At 38.9% G+C, this 18,024-nt stretch overlaps 1 protein-coding gene across 1 annotated transcript in view; it reads right to left on the bottom strand.

The window, feature by feature from the left end:
* LOC127804928 (uncharacterized) overlaps positions 1-17,376 on the bottom strand; it is a 37,993-nt gene extending 20,617 nt beyond the window's left edge. Inside the window, exons 1-2 of the mRNA XM_052342032.1 lie at positions 16,883-17,376; positions 944-2,114 (exon numbers count right to left, since the gene is read on the bottom strand). Coding sequence (XP_052197992.1) covers positions 944-2,114; positions 16,883-17,029 — 1,318 coding nt within the window. The 5' untranslated portion in view covers positions 17,030-17,376. The remainder of the gene's footprint in view (positions 1-943; positions 2,115-16,882) is intronic.
* Positions 17,377-18,024: the final 648 nt, after the last annotated feature.

Below are 18,024 nucleotides of genomic sequence, written 5' to 3'. Positions count from 1 at the left end.
CATTGGTACTAAGACACCTTTCCCTCATTGATCCATCATTTCCTAAATTTATTAAATGGTCTTGTTATGCAAAATAAACATAGATCTCTTAGTACCTTCCAAAACTAAGTTGTATCCAAAACTTTTCTCACCTCAATTTGATTTTCATATCCTAAACTAATTTCAATATATATTTGATGTCAGTAAAAACGATGAAGTGTCTACTGTTCCTCTCCCTTAACTTAGTGACTTCATGTAATACTTTTTTGTCATTATTTACTAGCATTACGATTACCAAAGCTTTACATCTTTTGATTTTTTTTCACATTTGCATCTTTCAAATTTTCATTGTTTTTGTTATCTTTCCAAGTTTCTACAAGAAGTCCAAACACCATGGAATGAGTTAATTATTTGTGTTGGGCCCAAAAACTGGTTTCTCCAACTGAAAATTACATGGCCTTGTCTCCCTGACTAGATATCCAAGGCGATCATGTCATTTCACTGGACAAGGCGAAACTATCTCAAGAAACTACCTGAATTTATCTTCAATAAGAACAATTGATTAACTTCCTTCATCAATTGGTGTCTTGTTCCCTCTCTGGTGTAACACTACTAATCCACATCATCTATATATCTTCTTAAAATGTCATTTTCATAACAAAAACTTGAAGTTGGCTATGTAGTCATAGAAAATCATAAATCTAAAGAAAAAAATGAAGTTGTCACACAAGAACACTTTAATGAAGTTCATGATTCAATAATCCTGTGGTAAGAGGCAAGGCAATAGAGCCAACAGCCAGTAACCAATATACAACCACAGAAGCACTTAATATGTTTGCTTATTTCTTATCTCTTCTTTTAAAAAGGCACAAACATTAAGGTAAACACAAAGTTCAACTTCTGAGAAGAAAGATCTGAACAGAGAGAAATTTCAAGTTTAGATCTAAAGTGAAGGACGTCCCACCTCGTGGCAGCCTCCAACTTAAGAACAGGTTGCGAGCCTGTTCACCAGTTATTTTCCCATCTCTATCTGTGTCTACTTCCAGAAATACTTTAGTATACTTCTGAACATCAGACGGGCTCATCCTTGGCCATGGAACCTGAGACTGGCCAGAAGCAGAATTCCTAGCACCAACTGGAAAACCAGTACTGTTGGAGCCAAATGTTGCGGAACTCTGGACTGGAACTTGTTGCTTTGCTTGAGTGGTGGACAGAACTTGCTGAGGCTGACCACCCATAGTTTGCTGAACAAATGCATTCTGTGAAGATCCATATGTGCTTGGCTTAGCTGCAGGTTGAGGCCCAGAGGATACTGGGACAGTGGATGATGAAACAGGCAGGTTGGTGCCAGAAGATCCAGGTGCTGGAGATTCCTGTTTTGGTTGAGACGAGGCTACTGAAAATACATCTCCAAAAACTGAGTCAGATGCAACCCCATTTGTTGAACCAGGCAATGTTTTAGAATCTTTAACTTCCACCTGGGAGAATGGTGTTAGATCATGTGGTTTTGGTGCAGCAATTTGCATTACCCCAGATGTTGTCTGTGGTCTAGGTTGTGCAGGAGTTGTCATACCTACTGCGGACATCCCAAAACCATCCTGCGCTGTCAATGGAGTAATCCCTCTGGTGGAAACTTGAGTAGCAGTTCCAGCTGAGGAGCCACCTGCCCCTCCACTAAGCCAATCATTAGAGACATTTGTACTTGGATGAGCTGATGCTGCCGTAGTACCTACCCCAGGCATTCCCTGTTGTGGCCGGAACATAGTACTAGGAGGCATTGGTCGTGGTGGCTTTCCCAGGTGATTTTGCTGAGATGGAAAATACTGTTGGCCCATGCTTGCAGAGGTCAACACCTGTGGCCCTCTTGGACCCATACTTTGGATTGGTGTTGTCAAGACAGCACGTGACTGGGGGACAGGCATACCTGCCACAGGATTGGGAGGAGAAGCAGGAACAGCAGCAAAATTAATCTGGGGAGCAGGAATTTTAGCTGAAGCAGGGCCATATAATGCTGCTTTGACAATGTCTGGTGTCAGCTCCCGCTTACTTTGTGCCACAGTGACAAGTTTAAGAGCATTATAAAACTCGGCTCTACCAAGAAAACCAATTTTGTGTTGATCAGCATGCATCCATATCTGTGTAAAGAGCCAACAGGAAACTGGCAGTGAGAAAAAACTTTCCCTAGAAAACAGAAAGGCAAGTTTCCAAAGAGATGCAAAACATGACATGTAAATTTCAACTTCCTCCACAGATTACTACAGGAGGAGACATGCTACACTGTAATATGATTCTATGGCCAGTAAATGTGCTAGCCACGCTTACCAAGGAATGAGGATACAACCTCTATAAAACTAATAAATAGGAGTCAGCCCAAGCATAAATTTTTTTGAAAAAGTATTTTTCCAAATAATGGAGAAAACATATTTCTCCATTTCAGAATTATCACTATCCATAATTGTTGACATATAAGGAAAGGAAAGAAGAAGAGGTTGCAGCCTGTTTTGGAATGCTTTATTTAAGGAATGATTTATTTAAGATTTTACCTTGATTACATTAGTTTCTTAAAACAGATTAAGAATCTTTCCCAATCCCATTGTATCATAATCTTTCCTAAATGTGTTGTAATCCTTCCTATTGTAAACTTTCTATAGCTGTAATTTCCAACCCTATAACTAGGGCTGCACATAATGAATATTTATGCTTTCTGTTTGAAATCTTCATGGTATCAGAGCCACTTCCGATTGCCCTATGATTTCCGGCCTTCATTGCTTTCTGTATTTCAGTCCATTTCCCAGCCTTCATTGCTGATTCCTTGCTCTTCTTCCTTGATTGTTTCTGGCCGATTGTTGCCATACTTTCAGTCGCTCAAGCCTCGAAATTCCTTCTTGTCTTTGCCTTCATTGCTAGACATTTTTCTTTCTGATCATGTTAGAAATATCAGAAATAACGCCAATTTCAGCCATGACATCCGGTGAGAATAATGGAGTTGATGCTCCAATAGGAGGTTTTTCTTCCAGCGATTTACCAGGGGTGCATCAGTCATACAGGCTGGACGGACGCAACTACTTACAGTGGGCACAGCTGGTTCAAACATTCCTAAAGGGGAAGGGACAGATTCGCCACTTAACAAAGCCTAGTCCACATAAATCTGGTCCAGGGTTTAATGCTTGGGATATAGAGGATTCCATGATCATATCATGGCTATGGAACGCCATGCAACCAGAGGTTAGTAAAAATTACATGTTCTTGTCCTCTGCTAAAGATATATAGGAAACGATTAGGCGTACCTACTCTAAGATTCAAGATGCGTCGGTTATTTACAAGATTAAGATGAAGTTACATAGTACTAAGCAAGGGGTCTCGACAATCACTGAATATTACAACAAAATGAATGGTCTTTGGCTGGAACTTAACCACTACTAGAACATTAAAATGGAATGTGGGAAAGATGCAGCCACTCTTCATTCAATTTTTGAAAGGGATAGAGTTGTAGAGTTTTTGGCTAGACTTAATAATGAGTATGATCAAGTTCGAGTGCAAATTCTTGGAAGGGAAAAACTTTCATCCCTTAATGAAATGTTTTCAGTTGTTCGAAGTGAAGAAAACAGGAGGACAGCAATGCTGGGTGATATGACTTCTGAAGGATCAACAATGTTTACAAACAAAAGAGCAAGGTCCAAATTTAAACCACTGCAAGGAAGAGGTGATGTGCAGGGTAGGCTGCATGGAAAGGAAGGTATGTGGACTGATGGACAAAACAAAACGCATAGAACAGAAGGATTATGGTGTTCCCATTGCAAGAGGCTGAGGCATACTCGAGAGACATGTTTTAAATTGCATGGGAAGGAGGCTGTGTTGCAGAAACTAGGGGGCTTTAAGAATATGACCTCTCGAAATCAGGCCTATTTTCAAATAGGCAAGAAGAGCTGGTGGAAAAAAGAGAGGCAGCACCCGAGTTGGAGCAGAATCAGCTGAAAGCTGATGAAATCAACAAGCTTGCTGATGAAGTTAGCAAACTCAAGATGTTCTTGAAAACTCTTCAGGATGGATCATGCTCTATTGCCCAGCAAGGTAATCAGCCAGGTAATAGTTTCCATTTGAGTTCTTTAACAACCTCTAAAACCAATAAGAATGATATATGGATTCTAGATTCAGGAGCTACAGACCATATGTCCTCTAATCCAAATGTTTTTGATACCTATCAGCCTCTTATGACACCTAAACAGATTGTTATTGCTAATGGGACTTCTATTCCTATCAAAGGTCAAGGACAAGTCACTCTGTCCTAAACTTTCTGTTCAAAGTGTCTTGCATGTTCCTAATTTGTCCACTAACTTGATTTCAGTTCATCAACTCACTAAGGATCTAATTTGTTGAATCATTCTCTCTCCTTATTCTTGTGAGTTTCAGGAAATGGCTACGGGGAGGATGATTGGAGCTGCTAAGGAGAAACATGGGCTGTATGTTTTGAGAAAGGAGACCTTGCAGCCCCATCACATTCAGTCCAGATTTCAGCCTAAATCAGCCTGCACTTCTCAGTCTTCTGGTAGTGACATTTGGCTTCATCACTACCGTTTCGGGCATCCACCTTTTCCCTTACTCAAAACTATGTTTCCTGTTTTATTTGAATATGTGGATCCTAGTGTTTTTCATTGTGATGTATGTGAACTTTCCAAACATCATCGTGTTTCCTATCCTATTAGTATTGAAAGATCCTCACGTCCTTTTGCTCTCATTCATTCGGATGTTTGGGGTCCATCTAGGATTCTCAATTGTTTTGGGGCTAGATGGTTTGTTACCTTCATAAATGATTGTACTAGAATGACTTGGGTTTTCCTTCTTAAGGATAAGGCTATTGTTAGCACTGTGTTACCTGCACTTTTATTCAATGATTCTAACTCAATTTGGTACTCCTATTCAGAAATTTCGAACTGATAATGCAAGGGATTATTTTAATCAACACTTGCATAAGTTCTTTCAAGACAAAGGGGTTATTCATGAGTCTTCCTGCATCAACACTTCACAACAAAATAGAGTGGTTGAGCGGAAGATGAGACACCTCCTCAATGTCACTAGAACTCTTCTTCATCATCATAATGTTCCAAAAATCTATTGGGAAGAGGTTGTCTTGACTGCAACCTATCTAATCAATCGGGTACCATCAAGGGTTCTTGGGAACAACAGTCTTTTTTAATGCCTTGCTACATTTTTTCCCTCTCTTAACCTACATACCCCTCTTCCTTTTAGGGTCTTTGGTTGTGTAGCCTTTGTTCATGTTCGACCTTATACTCGAGATAAGCTGGACCCTAGGGCACTTAGGTGTCTTTTCCTTGGTTATTTTCCTACACAAAAAGGCTATAAATGATATCATCCCCCTACTCAAAAATTTCTTATTTCAAAAGAAGTGACTTTTGTTGAGTCACAACCCTACTTCGATCATTCTACCCTTGGTCTTCAGGGGGAGAATCATATGATTGAAGACCACGTGTCCAATCTCCTTCCTAGTCTTGACCTTGGTCCACATCCTTCAACATCAATAGACCCTAAACATTCTATTCCTAATCCTGTCCTACATACTGGTTATGTCCCTTTATCTTCGAGTGATCACTCTGGTTCTGTCCCAAATGCGTACCCAAGCCCTAAGCAAACTCATCAACCTAGATTATCAACATCTCCAGTCAGGTTCAAGGGCTCTCCTTTTGTGTATCACAAGAAACAACAGTTCATGCCTCATTCTCAACATGAAACAACATCCGATCCCCAGCCAGATTCTATGAAGGTTTGTTCCCTTGATCCTGTTCATTCCTTTGCTACTGATTTGGATATTCCTATTGCCATTAGAAAAAGTGTTAGAAGATGCACTCAGCATCCTCTAGCCAACTATCTCTCCTATCACAGGTTGTCCTCAAGACATATAAGTTTTTTGACCACTCTAGATACCATTATTATTCCTAATTCAGTGGAAGAGGCTTTAAAGGATAAAAAATGGGAACTAGCCATGCAAGAGGAGATGCGGGCATTAAAGAAAAACAACACATGGGATTTGGTACCTAAGCCAAAGGGAGTGGTTTTAGTGGGCTGTAGATGGGTGTTCAACCTAAAGTACAATACAGACGGCTCATTGGAGAGGTATAAGGCTCGATTGGTGGCCAAGGGCTACACCCAGACATATGTAATTGATTACCTGGAGACTTTTGCTCCAGTGGCTAAGATGACTACGATAAGAATTCTCTTGTCCTTAGCAGCTCACTATGGATGGCAATTACACTAACTAGATGTGAAGAATGCATTTCTTCATGGTGATTTAGAAGAAGAGGTCTTCATGGAGCAGCCACAAGAATTTAAGGAGGGAAAAGGAGATGAGGTGTGTAGACTTTAAAAAGCACTATATGGCCTCAAGCAGTCACCAAGAGCTTGGTTTGACAAGTTCTCTAAAGCTATGAAGTGTATGGGGTATCACCAAAGCTAGAGGAGACCATACTCTCTTCTTCAAGCACTCGGGAAAGGGAAAATTTACTGCATTGTTGGTTTATGTGGATGACATCATTGTGACAGGAAATGATATGGATGAATAGCAAGATCTAACGAGCAAACTAGCCCAAAATTTTGAGATCAAAAACCTGGGATTACTTAAGTATTTTTTGGGAATAGAGGTAGCCTACTCCAAAGAAGGTATATTTCTATCCCAACGTAAATATGCATTGGATCTTTTGAATGAGACAAGTTTATTGGGAAGCAAAGGAGTATGTACTCCAGTAGAGCCTAATGTGAAATTAGGAGAAGACACCGACAACCCACCAGTGGATAAAGGCAAATATCAAAGGTTAGTAGGGCGTTTGATTTACTTATCACACACTAGGCCAGATATAACCTATGTAGTGAGTTTAGTAAGTCAATTTATGCATTGCCCGACAGAGAGTCATATGCAGGCTGTAAGGAGAATATTGTGCTACTTGAAAACAGCCCCAAGTAAAGGAACCTTATTTAAAGTAGAAGATGTTTTGGATATACAAGAGTATACAGATGCAGACTGAAACAAGCAGAAAAGTAATGCTTGATTGAATCTAAATGTGTCGAGAACAAGAAGTTAAATACTGTACCTATCCTTATCTTTTCTTCTAGAAAATAGGAGATGAGATAGGATATTCTATCTCCTAAAACTTAGGAAATACAATCTCCTAAATTATAGAGATAACCTAAAATCTAAACATACATATTCAAACTTTAAATTATAAGTTACAATAATTCAATCTACATGGCCAGATGGCCTTATCCTTCATAAATGATCTTCAATTTTGAATTTCGTCCAACACTCCCCCTCAAGCTGTGGAGTAGATGCACATCATTCTCAGCTTGCCAATCAGAAATTTGAACCTCGGTCTCACCATAACCTTTGTGAACACATCTGCTACTTGATCTTTGGTGGGAATTGTTAAAGCATTTGTTCTAGATTAGAGCTTGTAATATGAGGGGTATTTTATGTAATATGTTTGTTGTTATGTTTCTAGAAGGCTTTTCATATTTTTCCTAGGGCTAACTGAAGTTGTTGTAACTACCTTTGGGCAGTCAGTCAGGTTGAAGTCTCCCACCTTTTATGCTTATATATAGAGGCCGTGGGGAAGACTTTATGGTATGCTTTTCTTTGTGAGTTAGCAAGCTGTCTTGGGATAAGATTAAGCAATGAGGAAGAGGGAATATCTTTCTTGTATCAACTCTATATAGCTTTCAAGTTTATGGGCTAGGTGAGGGTTGATTTTGAGTGTTTTGTAATCTTGTATTAACTTTCAAGATAGTGGAAAAGTTGGGGGGAAGGCCAAGCTGGATGTAGGTCTTCTTTAAGACCGAACCAGGGTAAATTCTTGTGTTCTTGATTGGTTCTTGATTTGTTTTCTGATTGCTGGTCGTTTGCGAGTTAGGGAGAGATTTCATTTGAGTGTTTTGAGTGATCCTAAAAGGGTGAGATCTCAGGTTAACACGAATATAAGACAAGACTATCCTTCCTTCTTCAATTTCTCGTTTTATAAAACTTTTGTCTATCCTCACATGTTTCATGCAATCATGTTGAAAAGGATTCTTTACTATACATATTGCCGACTTACTATCACTATAGACCCTTGTAGGTTGAGCCAAGGGTATCTTTAGGTCCTTTAATAGCCTTTCTAACCATATCACTTCACATATTCCTTGAGCTATCGCTCGGAATTCTGCCTTAGCACTACTACAGGCCACCACTAATTTTTTTTGCTTCTCCATGTCACCACATTTCCCCATACCTTGGTATAATATCCCGTTGTTGACCTACTGTCCTCATTTGAGCCTACCCAATCTGCATCCACAAATCCTTCAATTCCCTTTTTCTTTTGTTTTTCGAAACATTAACCCTTTTCCAAGTGTTCCTTTAAGATACCTTAGTACATGAAATACTGCATCCATATGTCTTTGTGTGGGTGAGTGCACATATTGACTTATTTTATTTACTGCATAGGCAATGTCAGGCCGAGTCAAAGACAAATAAATCAACCTTCCCACCAAGCGTTGGTACCTCTCCTTGTCTACCGAAATATCACCCTCTTCTTCTCTTGATTTCCAGCCCTTGTCTAGTGGAATGCTAATAGGTCTGCATGCCAACATCCTAGTGTCTTTTAGTAAATCCAGGGTGTACTTTCTTTGTGATACAAATAACCCTTCTTGACTTCTAGCCACTTCCATACCCAAGAAGTATTTCATAAGCTCGAGATCTTTGACTTCAAATTCCGCCTTTAGCTGCCCTTTAAGGTTTTAATTTCTTGTAGATCATCACATGTTACAATGATATCATCAACATAAACAATTAGAATAAATTTCTTCCCATATTCTATGGTTTTCACAAACAACATATGATCAGCTTGTCCCTGTCGATACCCAAATTGAATTAAGGTCATGCTGAATCTTTTGAACCATGCCCTAGGTGACTACTTTAATCCATATAGAGATTTTTTTAGCTTGCACACATTTCCTATGCCAATCTCCCCTTCAAAACCAGGTGGGATCCTCATATATATTTCCTCATCTAAGTCCCCATTAAGAAATGCATTCTTAATATCAAACTGAAACAGTGGTCAATCTAAATTTACTGCAATAGAAAGGATTACCTGGATAGAATTCAACTTAGCCACAGGTGCAAAAGTCTCCTCATAATCTATCCCATATGTTTGAGTGAACCCTTGGGCCACCAACCAGGCTTTATACATTTTAACACTACCATCAGCATTATGCTTCACAGTAAATACCCATCGGCATCCAACTATCTTCTTGTCTAAAAGTCTCCTCACTATTTCCCAAGTGCCATTTCCCACCAGGGCCTTCATTCCCCCCATAACCGCTGTTTTCCATTTAGGATCTTGCATTGCTCCTTGGATATCTTTTAGAACAACTATACTGTCAACTTTAGCAATAAACCCTCTGAATTTAGGAGACAACTTAGCATAGTTCAAATGATTTTTCAATGGGTATTTTGCACAGGATCTTACCCCCTTCCGTAGAGCTATGGGCATTGCCCAATCCAGCCCGTCCTCAGGTGCTGCATCACTGCTAGTGTCATGCTCCTTGCTGAGAGTTTCCCTTGTTTCAGGGTTGTCCTTTAAACATTCTTCTTCAGTCCTGTAGGCGTCTTCTGAAGGACCAGCAATTGTTGGTAGAGATGATTGACATTGCTGCAGCTTAGTTTGGTCTTTTGGTCGTCGGGAATAAACAAACAAAGGGTCAGCTGGTTTGGTGTTGTTCTGACTAAAACAATGGCCAGATACTATTGTGTTAGAATCAGTGGTTAATTCAGTCTCAGTTGAAGCTATAGCTGCTGTTGTAGGAGGGGATTTCACTGTTAGTGTGTTATCAGAGGTTTTAATAATTTCTCCCCCTTGAGAATACACTGGCAGTGAAAGAGTGGGAGTAGCAAGTGGATCAATGGGAGGATCCATAGATGAGTTGGGCTATAGTAGGGAATATCCTCGTAGAATGTAACATCGGAGGAATATAGTTCTTTCAGTTCATAGGGTTGTAACACTTGTATCCTTTTTGGGTAGGAGAATAACCAATGAAGAGACATTTTAGGGCCTTGGGATCAAGCTTAGTACGAGAAGGACTGTGATTATGAACATAAGCAACACAGCCAAACATTTTAGGCGCAAGGGATTGGAGAAAAGGAGCATGAGGATATAAGGCACAAAGGGTATCAATGGGGGTTTTGAAGTTCAAGGTCTTGGAGGGTAGACAATTTATAAGGAAAGTTGCTGTAAGAACCGCCTCCCCCCCAGTAGGAATGAGGGATGGGTTGTGAACATCATTGCTCTTGCAACTTCTAAGAGATGCCTATTTTTCCGTTCGGCCACACCATTTTGTTGTGGTGTGTAGGGGCAAGAGCTTTGATGTAAAATCCCATGGTCAAGCAAGTAATTGGTTAGGTCATAAGAAAAATATTCACTCCCATTGTCAGTCCTAAGAATGTGAATTGAAGCTTGGAACATATTTACAACAAATTGATGAAATCGTTTGAAGATACCACTAGCTTCGGATTTCTCCTTCATAAGGTATACCCAACATGCTCTAGAGTGGTCATCTATGAAGGTTATGAACCACCTAGAACCTGAAATATTTGGGAGTTTAGAGGGGCCCCAAATATCACTATGGATTAGATGGAATGGAGATGAGGGTTTGTAAGATTGGATGGAATGATGAGCCTTAGACTATTTTGCGAGAGTACAATGCTCACATGAAAAAATGTGATCTTTATTAATGAAGAATTGGGGATACAAAAATTTAAGGTAAGGGAAACTAGGGTGTCCTAACCGCTTATGCCATAACATAGCTTTGGCATTAGCGTTAACATTGAAAACAAATTTATTTGAATAAGCAGTTTCTAATGAGTTCCCGGGCAACCAATAGAGGCCATCTCTAGCTTCAGCACTACCAATCATCATCCCCGAGGCTTGGTCCTGAAATAAACAGTAGGATGGAAAGAAGATTACTTTGAAATTCATGTCACTTGTAATCCTACTCACAGATAACAAGTTGTAACTTAATCCTGGAACATATAGAACTTAATCAAGTTTTAACTTTGAAATACACACTTTACCAAGACCCAAAGCAGGAGAGGTAGAACCATCAGCCATAGAAATCTCAATTAGCTTTCTACATGGCTTATATTCGGTCATACATTCCATGGAACTTGACATATGGTCAGATGCCCCTGTATTTATTATCCATACATCCTTAGGAATCTGTTTTGACACTAAAGAGCAGTGAGGGTTACCTTGCAGAGCAACGGAGGCTATAGGTTGAGGATTAGAAGAATCAGCCAATCTTGTTCCTTGACTGAGCAGCCTGTACAATGTCTGTATTTGTTCTTCTGTCAGATTTAGGTCTGGTTTTAATCCTTTTTTCTCCACCTGGTTTTGGCCCATCTTCACCAGATGCAATAGCCACGTAGGCTGATCTGCTGCCTTCTCGTTTATTCCTTGGTTTCCAATCGGCTGGTTTGCCATGATCTTCCAACAAGTCTCTCGTGTGTGGTATGGTCTCTTGCAATGATCACACCATTGCTTTTCTCTCTCGAAATATTTTTGACCAAAATCCCCTTGCTTAACAGTAACAAGGGCAGAATGTTGGTTAGTCAAATTAGCAGTCGATTGAAGCATAACCTTTCGGCGACTTTCTTCTCTTCTAACTTATGCAAAAACTTCCCTTAAATTGAGCAGAGGTTTAGTGCCTAAGATCCTGCCACGTACCTCATCTAGATCACTGTTAAGTCCATGGAGAAAATCGAAAATCTGATCTTTTTCAATCATCTTATTATATTTAACACTATCAGCAGCACTCTCCCGAGTAATAGTATAAAATAAATCCATCTCATGCCATAACTCTACCGAAGTATTAAAATAATCTGTAGCACTTAGATTACCTTGTTTGGTGTTCCGTATGGCTGACCTTACCTCAAAGCTTTGAGATGAATTCTCCAAATCTGAATACATCTCTTGCACTGAGTCCCAAATATCCTTGGTTGTTTTGTGGAAGAAGTATGTCCTTCCAATCCTAGTCTCCATGGAATTTATCATCCATGCCATGGTGGTTGAATTTTCTGCCTCCTATATGCCATAAGAAGCGTCTGTTGGCGAAGGAGCTGGAGTCGCACCAGTCAAATATCCTGCTTTTTCTTTTCCTTTGATCACCAATAAAACTGATTGAAACCACTCCCTAAAATTACTCTCATTTAACTTATAGTGAGTAATTTGTAGTGGGTGATTGTCAATTGAATGGTTGGACATGTTAGGAATGGATTGTGAAGGAGTCGAATGGTGAACAGCACTTGGGGAGCTGGTGACTGAAGTTTCTGTAAGGGTAGGGTTTTGGTTTGCATCAACCATGATTTTTTTCCGAAAAAAAGGGAAAAACAAACGATAGAAAAAAACTACTTGAGGCTTACCTAATCTCTGATACCATGAAACAAGCAAAAAAGTAATGCTTGATTGAATCTAAATGTGCCGAGAACAAGAAGTTAAATATTCTACCTATCCTTATCTTTTCTCCTAGAAAATAGGAGATGAGATAGGATATTCTATCTCTAAAACTTAGGAAATACTATATCCTAAATTATAGAGATAGCCTAAAATCTAAACATACATATTCAAACTTTAAATTATAAGTTACAATAATTCAATCTACATGGCCGGATGGCCTTATCCTTCATAAATGATCTTCAACTTTGAATTTCGTCCAACACAGTCTGGATCTGTAAGTGATAGGAGATCTACTACAAGATATTGCATGTTTTTAGGAAAGAACTTGGTCTCTTGGCGAAGTAAGAAGAAGAGCATAGTGGCAAGGTCAAGTGCTGAAGCCGAGTTTAGGGCTATGGCACTTGGCCTATGTGAGTTACTATGGATGAGGATTATGCTAGAAGATTTGAAGATTGACGTCAAGGAATCAATCAAGTTATTTTGTGACAACCAATCAGCCATAAGCATTGCACATAATCCTATACACACGACAGGACCAAGCACAATGAGATTGATCGACATTTTATAAATGAAAAGCTTGAAAAATGTATCATTCAAATTCCCTACGTTTCTTCTGAACAACAGGTAGCAGATTGTTTGACAAAAGGATTGCCAACTAGAAGATTTGAAGATCTAATATGCAAGCTGGGAATTATAGATATTCATTCACCAGCTTGAGGGGGAGTGTTGACATAAAAGGAAATGAAAGAAGAAGAGGTTGCAACATATTTTGGAATGCTTTATTTAAGGAATGATTTATTTAAGATTTTATCTTGATTAGATTAGTTTCTTAAAACAGATTAGGAATCTTTCCTAATCCCATTGTATCATAATATTTCCTAAATGTGTTGTAATCCTTCCTATTGTAAACTTTCTATAGCAGTAATTTCCAACCCTACAACTAGGGCTGCACATAATGAATATTTATGCTTTCTGTTCGAAATCTTCAATAATAATAACAATGTGTATGTAGAAAAAGCAGTCATACAATGTTCAGATTTAAATCTCAAACGCTGTTTACCAGTGCATCAGAACACAATATGGGGCGGACCAACCTAGAGATGTAACTGACTCTATAAAGTCTAAACTACCCCTAGTATATTCAGTTAACTGCCACTCGATCATCATCATTGACTCCTCTGACTTCTTCTAAGCTTCCAGCACACTTAACTCGGGCAAAACATCAACATTAACCAACTAAACAACTGACACACTAACCAACTCAAGTAACTACAACTAACAACTCCAGTACAATTACAACTACTGCCCTTGGGGTCATGACAAATACTTGTGACGCAGATGCTTAGAACTCCAAGCACACAAGAGATTCAAAACAAATTGCAGCATTACCCACTACACCCAAAAATAGAGAAGAAAAAACTGCACACCTACCAAACAACCAGCAATCAATGAACAGATGATCAACCAATGTGCCAAGAAGTTTCATGTGCAGCACCCCTCAATGACAATCTGTCTCTTCCTCAGGTTGTCTGTTTGAAAATGGATCCATGGGCTGCAGATCTCACAAAAAGAAAGCTGTTCTGGTAGTATTGGTCTCCCAATGGCTTTTAAGGAAAGTTAGTCTTCTTTTGCTCACATAAGGTCCCACGAAGAGAGTGGATAAAGAAAGCCCCTCTTACCAACATGCCTCAAACCCAGCCATCTCCCCAGATCGGAGAGTGGTCATGAAGCAAGCCAAAAATTGTTGGCATACAGTTTATCTCCCAATCTTGGAGATGATGCTGAACTGAAAGTTTGAAACAATGCCATCTGGGGATAAATAAGCGCTCTCTGTAACAGTAGCCCCCTGCCTCAATGACCACACTAAATGTCTAACCAAAACCTGACTTTGTTCTCCCTTCCCGCCTTAAAAATAAATCAACTTGAAAAAGGTAACTCTCACATTCCTTCCATAACCCCTACTTCCAAACGAGCATCTAGCCCTAAAAGTCAACCACTCCCACTAATCACAACTTCAGACATGCCCTTGATAACCTCCTTCCAAAGCTCACACTAATTTACGGCAAACCTCCAAATCCACTTCCTAAGAAGGGCTTCATCAAGGATAACCAAATTCCTCATGCCCAAACCTCTCTTGTCTAAAGGGGCATGCAACTTTTTCCATTTAACCAAATTATCTGCAAATGGACAATTTTTTTTTTTTGTTTGGAACAACTATTTTTTTACATTTCCTACTTTTGGAAATGGCTTCCATTCTAAAATAGATATCCAACCTTCCTCACTATATGCAAACTATCTAGACATCAAAGTCTTTGTCTCCCAAATATTTAATAGACCCTAATTCCCTGCAATCTGCATGTTAATTCTTTTTATGAGGTCAAGGTAGCTCAAAAATGAAAATACAGCATTTAACCCCAGAAACAGCTGATGTTGCAGTTCCAAGATACTTTTAGAGGGAAAATAGCTCATCGCATAGAACAGATATAGACAACAAAACTTGTGTACCAGTCAACAGGTAAATCAGACACTGCTATAAATAATGGGCTTAGACATTCAGACATACCACATAAGGTCTCTTGCAATTTTTGGCTTATGACGCCACGTCAACACGACCTAGAACCACATATACTATACATGAACATAGCTTTACTCCAAGTTATCGATATCAACTGTGGACAGAGTTCAAATAGGGAGTAGACCTCATCCAACCCCAATCAAATGCTGGTATAACTACACCCCAAAAAAATTTTTGCCTCATTCCAGCTACAACTTAGAACTGTCTGTAATGACCCTAGGAGCAATAAAAGGGTAATATGGTAATAGGCTTATAATAGTTGTTAGGAGATATTTTACATGTTGCTAGAAACACATGGATGCTGTTAGGAATCAATTAACAGCTAGCTAAGGGCTATATAAAGGCTACTTGTAAGAGATTGGATATGATATATGTGAAATGAAACTGAATTTCCTTTCTTTCTAATTTCTCTATCCCTCTCTAGTTTCTTCTCTAATTCCTCTCCCTCTTTCTACTGATTTCTTCCCCCTCGTTGAGTTTTCCTAGAGTCTATGCGGTAGAAGATCAGTAAAATCTTGGATATGCATTGGTTGGAAGATTAGAGCAATTAGGGTTAAAATACTAAGTGTAATTACCTAGTAATTTACAGGGCCTAATTGTAATATCCCAATAGTAGTTAGTTATATTGGGATGTCAGCCCTTTCTATAAATAAAAGGGTAGGGGAGGCAGTCAGAGATCATTCTGAGAGAACTTCTAATATTATCTATGATCGAGTGTTGTTTTTCATTCTTGAGAAGAGAAAGGCTGGGTTTAGTCTTGTGTATTCTTGGGAGAATGTATGTATGTACTCGGAGATATAGATGAGGGTTTAGAGGCTTGATGTACTAATCGATTTTCATCCTAATAAAAGGTTGCTCTGTGTGGGTGTTGACTGTTGGATGTAGGTTTTCCAAAGGCATTCCAAACCAGGATAATTCTCGACTCTTGTTGGTTTGATTTATCTTTTTATATTTCTATTTCCATTTCTATTTTGTCTATTTTCTTAATCGATTTCTAAGTTCTCAGAGTGTGCAAGAATTCGAGTGGAATTCTCTTCGGGTTTGATCTTCGATTGACAGTCCTAAATAACAACACCCCTCCTTCAATTCTTCAATTTTGATTTTTTCCCCAATTCCTATCACAACCCTAACTAACCCTAGGGATGTGACACTGTCCTTCCATTTAAACACAAGCCACTGATTTCTCTTGCTAAGCCTACCCTTAGTCATACACAACAAGTAGAAAGCTTAAACTTACAAACAATCATCTCATCTTTACGTGTGCAGCCAAAACCAAAATATCAAATTTGTTGATTTTGTTCTACAAGAATTAGGGTAGCATAAATAATTACAGCAAGCCAAATGAACACTCCATGTGAAAGTGTCCAATGTTCAATTCACTTAAATCAACTTCTAAGCCGGAAAAAAAAAAAAAAAAAGTTGTCGGGCTAAACATAGCTACCAAGAAAATGCACCAAATGATTTTTCGTTTTTTCTCTGAAGTACTTTATGTAAATCTAATGCTTGCAGCATCCAATCATAGTAAAAATCAAGGCAGGACCGAGCACCACACCAAGCAAAGGTCATCACCACAGGTCCTGTTATTTGGCTAAGAAACAACAGCCGACATGGATGTGGATGCAATAAATTCCCTACTACGGAAAAAGAAACTAGCAAAAATATCGTCCGTCTAATAACAAACGTCGCAAAATTGAAAAATATGTGGGAAGCAGCAAAAAAACAGATGATCTAATTGTTTGTTGGTTCAGTCCAGTAGGAAATTCGACAAACTATACATCCGATCAAGCTCTCCAATGAAATTCAACATGGAGGGACAAGGCGTAGTAGGAGGAAGTACCTGAGCGAGGACTTGTTTGGGTAAATTGGAGCCCTGCAAGAAGGCGACGGCCTCGGGCCCACTGATCCGGCCATCGCGGTCCAAATCTGCCCTACGGAAGTACGCATCGAACAGATCCACATTCTGCGACTGGCTCTGCCCCGCCATTCCAAAATTCTACATGCAATAGATGCGAATTCAAACAGTTTTAGAGGATCGAGAAATGGAAGCCCCAAAGAAGCAATCCGTGTCCCCCCGCGATTGCGAGAGCTTTCTGATCGGCGATCCGAGGCGTCGAGGCGCCGCCGGGTTCTTGGGATCGGGCGGTTGGTCGGTGATTTATACGGGGAGAGGAGAGCGCAGGGATGATATTGGAAGACGCCAGAATCTCTCGAATTTGGGCACTTCGATGCGACACAGTGCTTCGGCTGTAGGCTTCTTTTCTTCTTGCCTCTTTATTTTCTTCTTTTTCTTTTTTTCGCCGCTGAACTGTGATCTCGAAGGATTTGATAAGAATATGAATGATAGCGTCACCCGGCGGTGCCACTAAGAAAATGCGTGCCCTTATAATCATTTTATTTTATGGATGGCATATTCTGTAAATAAATGACAATCATAAACCTCCATGATGTCTGATGCAGTGCGATGGACAATGCGCTTGGATTTTTCACTGACTAAAGGTATTTATTTTCAGAAACAATGTTGATGTGATAATTTATGTAAAAATATTTTATTAATATTATATATTTATTTAAAAATATAAAAAATAAATTTATTAGACACATTTTTATTTTTTTCATTAAAAATGAATAACATTACTCTTTCTCATTAATCATCGCGAGTGTTGTTGGTTCTCATATAAATTTAAAAATTAAATTGAATAAAATTAAATTTTGTAATTTTAAAATTATTTTTTATTTATAAAATTCAAACAAAACCCAGCAAATAAAATTATAAGAATAAAAGGAAAACCAACCATGAGTTTGGTAATAAAATTATAAGAATCAATTATTTTTACATTTATATTTTTTACTTTTTTTCTCAAATCATGAATTGACACTAATTTATTGCACGCAAGTAAGTTTGGTAATTTTATTTTTAATTAATTTATTATAATAGAATCACTTGTAATTGTTTAATATCGATTGGGTATTACAATTATT

The sequence above is a fragment of the Diospyros lotus genome, chromosome 6, assembly GCF_014633365.1.
Source record: "Diospyros lotus cultivar Yz01 chromosome 6, ASM1463336v1, whole genome shotgun sequence".
NCBI lineage: Eukaryota > Viridiplantae > Streptophyta > Magnoliopsida > Ericales > Ebenaceae > Diospyros > Diospyros lotus.
Note: the sequence above shows the minus strand (reverse complement) of the source record. Positions and strands in the feature narration are given on the sequence as shown.